At 54.9% G+C, this 13,278-nt stretch overlaps 3 protein-coding genes across 3 annotated transcripts; all 3 read left to right on the plus strand.

Moving 5' to 3' along the window:
• The first annotated feature begins 1,879 nt into the window (after positions 1-1,879).
• BZA05DRAFT_224527 (uncharacterized protein) lies at positions 1,880-2,597 on the plus strand. The gene has a single exon (XM_051479750.1). It carries the CDS (start codon positions 2,054-2,056, stop codon positions 2,549-2,551), a length of 498 nt encoding a protein of 165 aa, XP_051342247.1. The 5' UTR covers positions 1,880-2,053; the 3' UTR covers positions 2,552-2,597.
• Positions 2,598-3,525: 928 nt separating this feature from the next.
• Positions 3,526-5,119, plus strand: BZA05DRAFT_416643 (uncharacterized protein; the record flags this gene model as incomplete). Its single annotated transcript, XM_051485410.1, has 2 exons — positions 3,526-3,859; positions 3,915-5,119. 2 exons carry the CDS (start codon positions 3,526-3,528, stop codon positions 5,117-5,119), a joined length of 1,539 nt encoding a protein of 512 aa, XP_051342248.1.
• A 5,295-nt stretch (positions 5,120-10,414) lies between these two features.
• BZA05DRAFT_224736 (uncharacterized protein) lies at positions 10,415-11,820 on the plus strand. The gene is made up of 3 exons (XM_051479751.1): positions 10,415-10,719; positions 10,829-11,387; positions 11,444-11,820. Exons 1-3 carry the CDS (start codon positions 10,653-10,655, stop codon positions 11,526-11,528), a joined length of 711 nt encoding a protein of 236 aa, XP_051342249.1. The 5' UTR covers positions 10,415-10,652; the 3' UTR covers positions 11,529-11,820.
• The last annotated feature ends 1,458 nt before the right edge of the window (positions 11,821-13,278 follow it).

Genomic DNA, 13,278 nt, shown 5'->3' on the forward strand with positions numbered 1-13,278 from the left:
ACCATTCCGATCAGCTCCTGCACAATCCCCACTCCGGAGAAAAATTAGAATGATTACGCCAACTACTCCCTCGTCTCCGGGGAAACGATCCCGAGCTCCGCCTTTCGCTCTTCGCATCTGCCGTCCGAGGACTCGATGCGTACCGCCTGAGAATTGTTCGACCTCCTGGAGTTGGCCCCATCCCCGCGGCAACAGTGATGTCGTCCGATGTCAGGGTGCTTGGGGGGAATGATTTCCCCCATCCCTTCGGGGAGGTAAGTTGCCACTTAGTATCACTGCCACGGCGTATGTAGCTAATAAACCATCAGGTTCTCGCAGCTGAGCAGTGGACCTGCCAGTTTGCCTGGCAAGGTCCGCGTCTGCGCCCGCTTCGCAGGCGACCTTTAGCTTCGTGGGCGGGCGGCCATAGAATATCTTGCTTTGTTGGAGCGCTTCGGCGTCTGGTAAAAAGCTGGGTGGACACTGGATATTTGCTGGATTGATGATGAGGAATACAATGGTCTTGGACCGTGGGGTGGGGTACTGTCTTCTGGATAATCTCCATGTTCGGGGTCCGAAGTCGGCGTTTTTTGAAAATAATTACTTGAGTTCTGCTTTTGGTCTTTTAAATCAGTCTCCAAGTTTGCGGGGTGGCGGTGGTGCCACCCATTCATCGGCCTTCTCATTCCCGGAGACGCCTTTGTGTGCCGGGCATCATCCGAGTGGGTCTGCTGCGCGCGTTCTGTCTGTGATCTCGTCGTCCATGGTGACTGTGCAATCCGGTGCTCAGCTTCAGCTTCGTCCAATAGCACTGTCTCCGCTGTCCGTCCGGGATTCCCTAGGAAGGTAACCATCCGTTGTCCGAAGGCGCTGTCCGCTCCTACGAGGTCTCTCGCCTAGTTTCCCTTCAGGAGGCTGAGAAGTCCGAGGGCGAGGCGCCTATCCCGGTCAAGCTGTGCTGCTGCCCGTTCTCGACCGCCTAAATACATTGTTTGCACGAGTAAGGTTGCATGTCGTGAGTGATAAGCCGTGGCGCACCTGCTCGAAGCACTCTCCTGGAAATTCCGGGAGTTCCTCCCTTCTTGGGCAGTATACGTGCATACCAAATCAGCATTCACGATTGCCAAAACAAATCATTCTCCAGGTCTATTCATAGGTAGGACGTTGATGAGATTTTCACCAGCTACGGTCACAGAACCTTGAATACACGGATTCCCGTCCGTTCAGCCCTAGGTGCATACCTACATGTTAAGCAAGGTATCGCCAGGCTGTAGTACCGAGTACTGCAATGGGTGACCATGTGGGAATCCCTGGTAACTAACGTAGTTTCTACTTTGCCATGGCGTACAAGTGGTGGCCCGACCTCTCCATTGGCGGCCAGGTGAGGCAAGATGTCATGCCACAAGCAAGTTGTTTACAGTTACCGGTATCATGCTGCTGGCAGGACATTGGTGACATACTTACCTGCTTACATACCGGTGCGGCAGCTGTGCCACAAGAATTTATATTTCCAATCTACCAACCAGACGAACCGCTTACACGGTCCACCGATCTGGCCTCCGCAAAGCCATTTCTAGAGTACTCCAACATCGATTTGGCATCGCGGGTAATCCTCTACACACATAGCCGCGCGGTCCCTCCCATCTCCTCCTCCCCCTTGCCCCGGCTAGCACAGTCGCTCGTAACTACCTATTATTTCACGGTATTTACTGGCGACACTGAACGGTCTGTTCGATTATGAATATCACTGCGCACGTGACCTCCACGGCATCGTAGAGTACTACTACTATTATTACCTAGTACCAGTACAAACATGGTAACGACACGCTAAATATGAGTCCAGGCACCAAGTGGGTATGTACTCATGTAGGTCGTAGATCTCGACCGCGGAAACCAGCGACGAAACCACAACACCAGATCCGCACCGTCTCGGTTTAAGGTTGCTGTCAGCGCACCAGGTATGTACCTACAATATACATGACTATCGCCCACGCAGTCCAGGGTATGCTACTCTCCTCTATGTACCAACATAGTTACATTGAGCGCACTACTCTTCTAGGTAACTATCATAGGCATGTTGTTATCATATCGACATACCTTCATACATACCCGGCACATGCGTGGGTACATACGGTACATACGGTATTTACCTAGCCGCCCACGTTATGTAAAGCCACGCCCGGATCCATGCCAGCGTCAAGCATGCATGAAACTCGGCTCCGTTACATACGATCGCTTCAGCATCCCCGTCAGTCTCCCCGCGCGAGAGAGGGGCAACAGGGCAGGGCGCAGCGGCGCTCCATTCCTTTCCCTTCAATTTTTGCCTCTTTTTCCTTCAGGTCGCGGGGGAAAACAGCCCAGCCCGGGGCTGGATTCGGCGGGTGATGATGTGAATCGACCCGGAACGAATGCGGGTTTGCTAAAAGGGTTTCTGTCTTCTTTTCGCTTTCTCTTTCTCTTCCTGTTTTTGATTTTCACTCTTCGACGCCGCGGGGGTATGTACATAGAGTACGGTGCTCGCGCGCGCGCGGTTGCAGTTATGCTTATATTTGCAGATTATATAGGTACCTAGTAAGTTACCTAGAGGTCCGCCGCCGGTACGTTTAGCCTGGCTGATCCAAGACCGGTGCTGCGGGCGAGGGGGGAGGGCGCCTCTGAAACCGTTTATGTACGAACACAGTTCTGCGACGGCGTGTGTATGAGCCACGGTCGTCCATGGGTTTCGTGTGCTATGTAAACCTACCTGTGGGCGGTTTTTTCCTTTTCCTTTCTTTTGTTTCGGTGCAGTGGGAGTGCCATTGCCATTGGTGGGGTTCGGTTTCGTTGGAGACGATTGGAGAGGCGAGGAGGAGGAGGGACTCGGGAGGAGGTATATATGCTCGAGAATGTTGTTTCGTTTAGGCAAGAAGGAGTGGGCGGAGGACACAGACACGGAGAAGGTGAAGGAGAAGGGAAGGAGAATGTACTGCACATATGTAGTTCTGCGGCCCGTGAGTTCTCGGTTGGCTCTTCGAAGGCGGCGGTGGTGAGCCAAGATGTACATACGGTACATGCGGTACATTCAAGCGTCAAACGAGTCTGAAGACATCGTGCAAGGGTAGATATCCGTTCTCTGTGCAGTGATGACCCTAAAACGTCCTAGACTGCCACATACCACCCCCACCCACCCACGCCCGGCCAGTGGCCAGTGGACGTTGGTATGTATATAGGATCGTATACCCCTCTCCTCTCCCCTCACCTCCTGCTTTCCCAGAGTAATTTTCTAGCTATCCTTCTCATTCTCCTTCTTCTTCTCCCTTGTTCCTTGGGGTTTCTTGCCCTTTTTGAACATCACATATAACGATGCATATTTCTACATAATCGAAACAGACAGACCCGACGGACGAGTGTCTTCTTACCTTCTTACCACTGCATATTTTAGCACCCCCCGCCATAAGCTCAACCACCTTTGATAGGTTGTTGTTGTTCTTATTTTTTTCTTTCTTTCATTTGCTCTTGGGCCCTTTCGGAATTTCCTTCGTCCTCACCACCATAAAACCATCCACAATGCTTGCATTGACAGTAATAATATCCGCAGCCTTGAGCTTGGCCTCGTTGGCAGCCGCGCAGACAACGGCCGCACCGCCAGTGGCTGACGGGAAATACGGCGTCCTGCGCACGCTGGTGAGCCAGAGCTGCCTGCAGCAGTGCTACATCGGCACGTGCAGCGATATCGATCCGGCATGCGTGTGCTCGACACTGGCGAACGACGAGACGGCAGCGAAGGCGTGTGCCGAGAAGAATTGTCCCACCACTGCGTTCGACGCCCTGAGGGAGGAGTGTGTGTCGAGGAGTGCAGATCTGGGAGTCGTCTTTGCGGGCGAAGGGGACGGGAGTGTTGGTATGTTACCCCCGTGTGGAACGACCGTTGACGACCGGACTGACCAGTGCATCAGCAACGACTTCGTCTGCAGCCGCGGCGAGTACGGCAGCCGACACGACTTTAGTGCCTTCCGGAGGGGCAGCGACCGAGCTCCTCCCGCCTTCCGCCGCCGGCGCCTCCGCTGCCGCCGTTGACAGCACCAGCACCAGCACCAGCACCACCGCGGCAACGCACTTCTCAGTCCCCGCGCGGCCGCCCGGGCTCATCGCGGCAGCGGTGATCTCACCGATCGCGTTCCTCGGACTCCTCGGCCTAGGCGTATTCCTATTCCGGCGACGGCGGCAAAAGCAGCTGAAGCGCGCGTCGATCAACACATTCATGGACCAATCCGGGCCGCACTCGCCGCAGATCGGCGGGCCGCTCGACGTGCGCCACGAGAAGCTGCCGGATTTCCTGAACGACATATTGAGGCAGCCGGAGAACGGCTCGCGCGGCCAGAGGATCCCCGCTTATGAGAATCCGGAAACACTGGGTCCTCCGACGGCGGGAATGGGGATGGGGATCGTGCAGCCAATGGGATATGAGCGCCGAGTTCCGACTTCCCCCCAGCACACGACTAACCACACTCGTGACCCTTCGGTGGGCTACAGGAGCGCCACTCCTGCCGGCATCTCCGGCTACGAGAACCCCGAGACCCTTGGCCCACCCACGGTAACACGGAGCGGATCGACGGCGGCCGCAGCGGGGTACGAGCGGCGAATTGCGGCCTCACTCGCGCCGGGCTCCACTGCGGCCAACCGCAGCCCCACCACGGCGGGCATCCCCGCCTACGAAAACCCAGCCCTCGCCTACCCCGGCTACCCCAGCGCTGGCACCGGCACCGGCACCGACGACCCATTCCGCGACCCGATAACGACTCAGCAGACATTCTCGTTCCCACCGCCGCCCAGCAGCAGCGGGGGCGGCGGATCCGGGCGTGGCACACCTGCTCCCGCGCCCCGATCCGGCCACGCCACACCCGCTCCCGCGCCCACGCTCACGCGCAACTCCTCGCTCTCGGCCATCTCCGAGCGCTCCCGCGGCTCAGCCGCGCGCCACGGCCACGACACGCAGGTCGAGATGCGGATCGCGTATCGCGCGCTCCGCAGAGAGGTCGGCGATAATGGGAGTGATTGGGGTGGGTCGCAGCAGCACAGCCAGCACCACCAGCACAGCCAACAGCAGATGCACAACCAGCAGCTGATGCACCAGCAGGTGGTGCCCAGGAGGCTTATGTAGACGCTTTCTTTCTTTCTTTCTTTCTTTCACTTTAACGTCATAAACTAGAGGGTGTGTGGTGTGGACCTAGGGGTTAGGGGTTAAGGGTTGTGATTTGGGGCGGCGGGGCCGGCGGAGAGGGGGGGTTACGGGAAGGCGTTCTGGAACTGCTTTGGCTTTGGCTTTACTTACGACGATACAAATCTACGGCATCTATATTTTTCTTCTCTGTTCTTTTCTTCCTCTTCCTTCCTCATCCTGGGTATTCTTATTTTCCGGGGTTTGTCCGGCTATCTACATAGACTCTGGGCGCTTGAAAGGGCCGAGACGGTTGGACGGCTAGCTAGCTGGCCGGGACACATGCATGTACGGTTTAGTTACCTTGTATAAGTAATCATCGGTGCGCAGATGGATCATGGCGGTGGTATTTTGCAGGGCAGAATACTGCGGTAGTTAGCACAATAGGTACCTACATACTCGACGGGAGTGGTCGGTGTGGCGTCGGTTGTATCAAAGTACACTACTTTCGAGGCTTGATCAGATTCTTCTATGCTCTGCTCTGCTATGTAGTTGGTCTACTCTACTTCCCGCGGCGGCGGCGGCGGGGAGAGGACATCAAATCCACGTGCGCCATTGGTATGTACCGAGCGGGTACGTAGCGCGAGTGCGCATCTTCGCACCTACCGGCAATCGGGAGGAATACCTAGCATATGTACAAGCATAGCATACCAGCAAATTTACCTACATACCATCGCAAGACCCAGCCTTACGTATGTCCCTGGAATCCCAGAAGATAATGGTAGCGTGTGACCCAGCACAGGTACTTTTTCCACCCAGTTAAAACCGCCCTCCTCCTCTTCCTCTCCCTCCCCCTCCACCCCCAGCGCATATGCATTCTGCAGGCTTGGGAAGCTGCGAAGCTGGGAAGCTGGGAGCCCTAGGAGCACCGCGATCGTGCTTCCGTGCCTGCATCGGTAGTTATGTAGGAATTGGGCACCTGTATACTAGCGTGTTGATCGCTGGCCAGCGGCCATCGATGAAGACCCCCGGGCGGCTCGCCTAGAACGGAGCCAGGATGTATGCACAGGAGAAATTTCTGGAGAGTCCAGTCCAGTCGCAAGGAGTTGGTGTGGAGGAAGGTGGAGGGACAGCGGCTTCGAATGTTCATCGAGAGGGGGGCGGTGGCCTAAACTCTACTAGGGGGGTGCAGCAGGACAGCTCGACTGGAGCAACGCCAGGGATGTGAGCCAACAAGAATCTTTCGTAGTTCGATGGCGAGAAAATATTTCGTACATACATACATGTGTAGCTCGATGTCGAGCGTGAGCCACCGACCGCCGCAACCAACCATCTAGTTATGCCTGCGTGGCTCGACCAGAGCGGCGCGATCTTTAACTGTCTGGCATCCCAACTGTGGTCCGGACGCTGTTTTCACGCGCCATGTCGATCCATTCGATTCCTGCCCAGCGCATCGTCTGAGGGAAGAAGGCATGGCTGCATGCAGTGCTTGCTGCTCGGTGAGCTGAGCCGACGGCTCCAGAAGACGGAGGGAAGCGTTCACTACGAGGAAAGGAAAAAAGATATGAAAGTAAGAATCATCCAGTGGATAGGATGGATTGAGTGACAGGGCGCAATGACCCGTGGAATGTCTCATGCAGTGTGGTACATGTCAACCATCGATATCGGATCGGCGGCACGTCGGGATTCGTGGCTCGTGGTTGAGGGGAAGGGGCCTCGACTCCAGAAGGCGGCGGAAGAAGAAGAAGAATAAGCAGAAGAAGAAGCAAGTAATGGAGTACTAACGGGTTGAAATGAAGACAGAGAAGCAGAAGAAGAAGCAAGTATTGGAGTACTAACGGGTTGAAATGAAGACAGGAATGGATGAGGGGCAGCTTGGATCCCCGCATGGTAGGTGGAGGCCGGTGGAAAGTGCATTGGGTATGTGCAGTGCATGACATCCATCTTCCCCCCCACTTCGTAGCAAACGGGAGAACGGGTACTAGGTAGGTGGGGTGTCCACTGTCTAGGACCACATACCATTATGGATACTGATCCATAGCGCCGAACGTGTGTGCGAAGTGTGTGAAGTGTGCAGAGCGCGCAGAGCGCGCAGAGTGTGTGAAGTGTACAAAGTGTGAAAAGCGCATGCAACCAGGTGGATCGGCTCCTTTACCGTTCAAACAAACGCCCACTCACTACTAGCAGGAATCCGACCAGACGAACTGCGCTGTGCTGTGCTGCTGGTTGGTTGGAGCAGGAATCCCCACACCATCCTCTCAGAGGAGGGATCCGAGGGCGAACTGCCCAATGCTGGTTCGCCTCCGATGCTCGGTCGTCGAGGGGTTTGGACATGGTGTATAACGAGTAAGTACACACGTCCGCAACAGAAAACGTGGATGTGATTGGCTGCGGGGACTGCGCGTGCGCACGGAAGATGCAACGTGTGAGTGGCTATCACGGTCCTAGTGATCAAAGACGTCATCTGTGCTTTTGGAATCTCCTCGGTATGTGCCTGTATGTGCTGCTTACGGTGGAGACCACTACGATGAAGCTCTGGCTATTTCCTTATCGTTCGAGGCGGCCACGCAACAATAGGTTTGGTTGCCGCTGCTTTTACGTATCCTTTCTGAGGGATGCGAGTGCATCTGAAGGTGTGGTAGAAATCATCGTCGGAGGTCGGACTCGTATTCAGCCCGCCCATAGGAGTCGTTCACGGCCAAGCTGCAAACGTGTTCTCTAAAAGGGATGGGGAGGGGGAGGGGGAGGGAAAGGGGTGAACTGCTCGTATCTGCCCATGCCTCCGGATTCTCTACAGGAGAGGATCATATTTCATGTTCGGAAACCATTTCACCCTGCGCTGGCAGCAGTCGAAGTGGATGAACACAGCTTACTCCGATCCGCGTTGCTCGCATCCAATCAAGACCCTTGATGGCCCGTGCCCATGCTGGTAGGGCTGTTCTCCGAGAGCCGCCATGTGCACTTAAACGTGTGAATCTATAGGCGATCGAGGGTCTTCGGTACGAATCGATGCTCGGTTGTGTGTTTTCCGCAGGCCGAGGAACGGGATTTGCATGCCTCACGGTAGGGCCATGCGTCGATGCAGCTGTAGCTCTGGGAAGAAGCAAAAGTGACGACTGATGGATGGGAAGCGGATGCGCACTGGAAGTCCGACCCACCTATCACTTTCGACATCAGTAAGCCACTTACTCTCCAGGATACGCTACGCAGCCGCCTTGACTAAAGCCGATTCACTCACGGGGACGATCGCTATGCGACCTCCGTATGGCATCTGCTGGCAAGCGATAGTGGGACCAGCAAACGGGCCGATACTACTATGCAAGGCAACTGTAGCCGCAGCCAGCCCACCCCTTCCGAACTATCTATTGCATAATCCGAAACATGTTCGGAGGCTCCTGCGGCTGTAAGATGCGATGCAGAGAAGCTTTCCAATACGCCGTCTAGAGGTGGAAAACGAGGCATCGACGAATAGGCTGGCTATGCAGCCCAAGTTGTTTCTTGGACATTCCACCAAGCAAGAGTAGAGTTTCTCGGTGAGAAACTATTCCCTGTGTGAGCTGTTCTTGCCCATTGCACCAAGCACGAGCATAGTTTCTCGGTAAGAAGGTTTGCCCTGTGTGAGCTGTCCTGGCCCATTCTCGGACGGCGACAGCGGCATGGTGCAGGGTGGGTCTTTCTTCCGAGCCCTGCAGAAGGCCATTGCTCACCCTGGCGAGGTTCATACTCAGCAAAAAAACGCAATGCGGCTGTGAGTGTGCCCAACAGCCGACACTCACCCCCCCTCCATCTCCCGGACACGAGAGTTCGAAGCGGACTCTCCGGTTCCCTCGTATGTATGCACCGGCTCGGCCCGTTCGCCTCAGCCCTCGCACAGCCGGCCACCACCCATAGTCACCGTTCGCTACTCCTACATACGCATATTGTTCTCTCTCTCGGTGAAACGGAGAGGGCCCGTCGACGGATAAAGATTGGCGATGTAGGTACAGTATGGGAGTCGGTCGGTCTGGGAACCGTGCGGTAGAGACGACAGGAGGAGGGGGGCGTGGGGGAAAAGCGGGGGTGTGTTGCAGACCAGAATTCACCTTGTCTCAAGCCTGTCATGCGCAGCTGTTGCCTGTTGGCGGGGCTCCACGATTTCCCCAAAGTACGGAATGGGGCTCTAGAGTATATTGGTTTGCTTTTCTCGTACCGAGGAACAATCTGCCGGACTAAACTTCCGATGGTCGTCCCTCCCCTGGGAATTCATGATTCATCCCAGCCGCCCATATGTAGTAATATGGTGTGATGTGATGTGGTATGTAGAGGTGGAGGTGAAGGTGGAGGTGGGGCAGTGGCTTGAGTTGCTTGACGCCCGTCAAGCCCCGTTTGCTGGCCCACCATCGAGCACTGCAAGCATAGACGACTTCAGCGAATCCACGCGCGGCTGGACTCTGTAATTCGCATTATCCGAAAGAAACTGTGGATCCGTGTGCGTGTGTTGACGCACGTCGATAGCGTGGTTATCATCGTCATCCTCGAGGCCACATCGTTTGGCTACGGCATCGTGTTTCTAGCGAAGCTGCCCTTAGGCCGATCGATACCGATTTGCGTGCAACCTGGCACGTTCCGCGCCGCATATCCAGCTGTGCATCATTAGAAGGCATGACTCCCTGCAGTGATGGTTCGTCCGAAGAGAGAGAGAAAGAAAAAGAAAGAAAGAAGAAAAAAACATTCCCAAGAATGGTCCCCCAGGGGTGGGATCGCACGTCACCAAGCAGCGGTGCGGGCCTGCTGCAACGGATTGCCATCTCTTCCCGGTCCCCGAATGCCCCAGAGGATTCTCAGATTATGTCTGCCTAGTTTCTTTTGGTCCAGCACCCCGAAGCCTGCATCCGAAAAGTGTATTCCGCGTGCTATGTCACAGGATTAATATAACACTTCCTACACGGATATTACACGATTGTGAGGATATGGTTCGTGTCAGGCGCAGGCGCAGGAAGTCGGCAACAGCGGAGGGCCGCGATACTCCCATATCTGAATTCCGGAGACGTGGGTGGTCCACGTACATACTCACCACCATGATGGCAGAGGTTCGTGTGAGCCAGCCAGTCAGCCAGCCCGATATGCCCCCCCAACCACGCTTTTCCAGATAACCATGCAGCTGTGTTTGCCGCAGTGTCGACCGATACCGCTCCCTATCCTAGGTGACGAGGGGCTCGATTGATCCCCCTCCTTCCACCCTGCCGGCAGCATGAGTGAAGAAGAAGATGATGATGGCCCTTACGGCTCTGGAAACTCGAGGTCTGGTACATAGCCGCATCAGATTGTGGAGACGATAAAGTCGGCAGCATAGTACCCAAGAATCGAAGAGGATTCAACATACCGAACGAACGATCCAAATCATCCAAGTTGCCTACCGCCTTCCCGAATCAAGCCTCATTCCAGCAGTCATCAAACGCCCCTCCTAACATCATCCGTTGCACAGTTTGCCCTGCCGCCTTCTCGAGTCAATCGCAATTCCGGAAATTACCAAAAAAGAAAGTCCCTAGGAACAGACATGTCGTGCTCCAGCGATGTGGCAATAGCTTATCCTAAGCATTATCCTTCCGCGCCATCGTCTTGCGGTACGTAACATCTATTCAGTTGGGCACCTTTCCGAATCTGCCTTGCGCAGTGGGCGTTTCCCTGTGGAGGAAGAAAAGAAAGTGAAAACAAAAACTTACATTGGAGTAGGAGCGGATAATGGAAGTCAAGTGGGGTGTCGTACGGAATCCGATATGCAGGCCATGACGTACGGTTCTTCGAATGCTTGTAGCTCGTTATACACTTCTCAGATGCAGGCTGGCAACCACACAAACTACAACCAAAGCAACTACAGCCACGGCTCGGAGGTCATTAATACCATCTCGTGTTTCTTCAAAAACTGCAATAATGAGCTCAACATTAACCACTGGGCAGTCCACTGTGCAAGTCACTGCAGTGGCCCGCTCGATGATTCCGAGGAAACCAGCCGCCTCTTCTGCAACTGCGGTGGCACCTTCGAAAACAGCTGGCAGTCCCAATTCCGGCACTTCTTCTCGAGTTCCTCTCTGGAAGTAAGGGATGGCGCCTGCGGCACATCCCTCCTGAATAGACTGAAGGCCAAAAACATCATCAGGGAGGAAGATGCCGAGAAACAACAGTCCCACATGCTGACTGTTTTCAACCGGCACCGGTCCATCAGAAGGAACGCAAGAATGGCAGGCGCGATCCCCAGGTCTCAGCACGATCTCGAACATGTCGGCCAGTGGGCGTCAAGATTTCAATCAGAGCGGCCGGCTCAGGGAACATCGGACGAGGACAACATACTCGGTATGGTGATCAATTTCTGACAGTCCGAGTTACTATAACTGACGTGGGGAGGGGAAGGAAGGGAATTGCAGCATTGAAATAACGACAGACGACGTATAAATACGCATCCTCAGACGTCAATATCTATCCCGGATGGTGTCTGTTTCGAATCGGGCCGGAAGCGCTTGTTAAAAACCTCGCCACGGATCACCGCTGACGTTTTTTTTCCTTTCATTGTTCCATTGTCCCCCATTTCTTTTTTGCGGAGAAGGCGGTAGTAAACTTATTGGGTTTTTTTTTCTTTCTTGCTTTTTTGATTCTGGCAATTTCCCTCCGGAGGACCCCCCACAACCTTATTTTCTTTGAGCCCAATAGGCTTAACCCCCCACGTACATACCTATTTCCTGTTTAGTCATGTTGCCCGTTTGCTTCCATCTCACGATCTGGCGGTATCGACGCTTGTATTCGTTAATTGATTCCATTGGGGAGCGTACCTTTTTGCTCCGTTGCTTCGCGCTGCTTTCGTTCCTGGGCGAGTGAGTGCTGTTGGGAGTTGCGAAGGGGCGATGCCGGATTTCTCGGGACCGTAGTGAGCGCACGGAGGGTGAGGGGGAGAGGGGGAATAATATCTTTGAGAAATCCAAGCTCAACAGCGGGGAGGGGGCAGGCGGGTGGTAGTTACGTGTCTTAATGCTGTGCTAAATGATGCTGCCTGAGACTGAGCACACTGCGCACTGACCAGGAGTCAACATTTGGCGGCCCATGAGGCTGGCAGGGTAGTGAGTGCGCACACCAATAAATACGGATCGCGAAACGAGAACAGAACGCTGACTGACTCTTTGGTAAAAGAGAGCGAGCCCGTTGTTAGGATAGCGTCCGCCTAGCGACGACTCACGCGTGATGGGCCCGGGGCGGGGTGGGGCGGCATCGGAGACCAGTTGCGATTAAGCACCTTGTATCGTTAGTTACCATATCTACCGAACTAGTAGTATCCAGACCCATCGTGAACATGTTTTGTCTGCGCGGGGAAGTGAGCACCCACAGAGCCTGGTAATATACACTTGAGTACCGTATCCACGGCATCCGCGAGCCGCATCAGCCTGGCCGTCGGTTGAAGCCTATGGTTATCGTTCTGAGCACCCACAATCACTCGATTCCTCCTTGTGACGCTTCGGGTTCGGAGCGAGGGACGCCGAAACGACTCTGAAACCGAGTTCACGGTGGTCGGTGGTATAGTACACGCATGAGATCCGATACCGAGCGCTTCGCCTGCTTCCTGTCAGTAGCCCAGCCCATCATCAGTGCGCTCCCCGCTCGCGTGGATGTAGAAAGTCACGGGGGTGGTGGGCGGGGGCGGGTTGCAAGTCCCCGATTGGTCTGGCAGTCACTCGATGAGAACTCGATAGAGTACCCGTAACCCATAGAAACTCGACCACCAAGCAAGAGCGAGCCAGTCATCCACACCATAGAGTACCTACGGCTTCAGATGAGCACGGATCGGATGGTTCCAGGCTTCCAGCCTTACAACGGGCGGGCGGACGAAATGCGTCGCGCTTTACCGCTTTCCTTGCGCTTTGCATGAGAGGAATTAGGGTGGACCGCTCATGTGGTTTGCTGAATTGCGAGCTTCGAGTGCCAGCTCGAGAACGACTGCCTTGAACAGTGGTGGTGATGGTGGTGACGGTGGTGGTGTCATGGGCTCCCCGCCAAGTGCTCGGTCTGATGGGTACCGCCGGTGAGACACGTGCGCAATCATTCGAAGTAAGTACCTACTATGAGTACAATACATATCATACATACATCATACGTAGCTGTTCCCCTCGAAGCTTTTCCCATGTATATGTACATATGGT

Source organism: Tricharina praecox, assembly GCF_024521635.1.
Source record: "Tricharina praecox strain CBS 144465 chromosome Unknown BZA05scaffold_5, whole genome shotgun sequence".
Taxonomy (NCBI): Eukaryota; Fungi; Ascomycota; class Pezizomycetes; order Pezizales; family Pyronemataceae; genus Tricharina; species Tricharina praecox.

Coding starts and splice junctions, on each gene's coding strand:
- BZA05DRAFT_224527 (XM_051479750.1), top strand. CDS start 2,054: ATGTTGTTATCATATCGACATACCTTCATACATACCCGGCACATGCGT.
- BZA05DRAFT_224736 (XM_051479751.1), top strand. CDS start 10,653: ATGTCGTGCTCCAGCGATGTGGCAATAGCTTATCCTAAGCATTATCCT. Junction 10,720..10,828: donor TTCCGCGCCATCGTCTTGCG/GTACGTAACATC, acceptor ACATTGGAGTAG/GAGCGGATAATGGAAGTCAA. Junction 11,388..11,443: donor GAACATGTCGGCCAGTGGGC/GTCAAGATTTCA, acceptor AGGACAACATAC/TCGGTATGGTGATCAATTTC.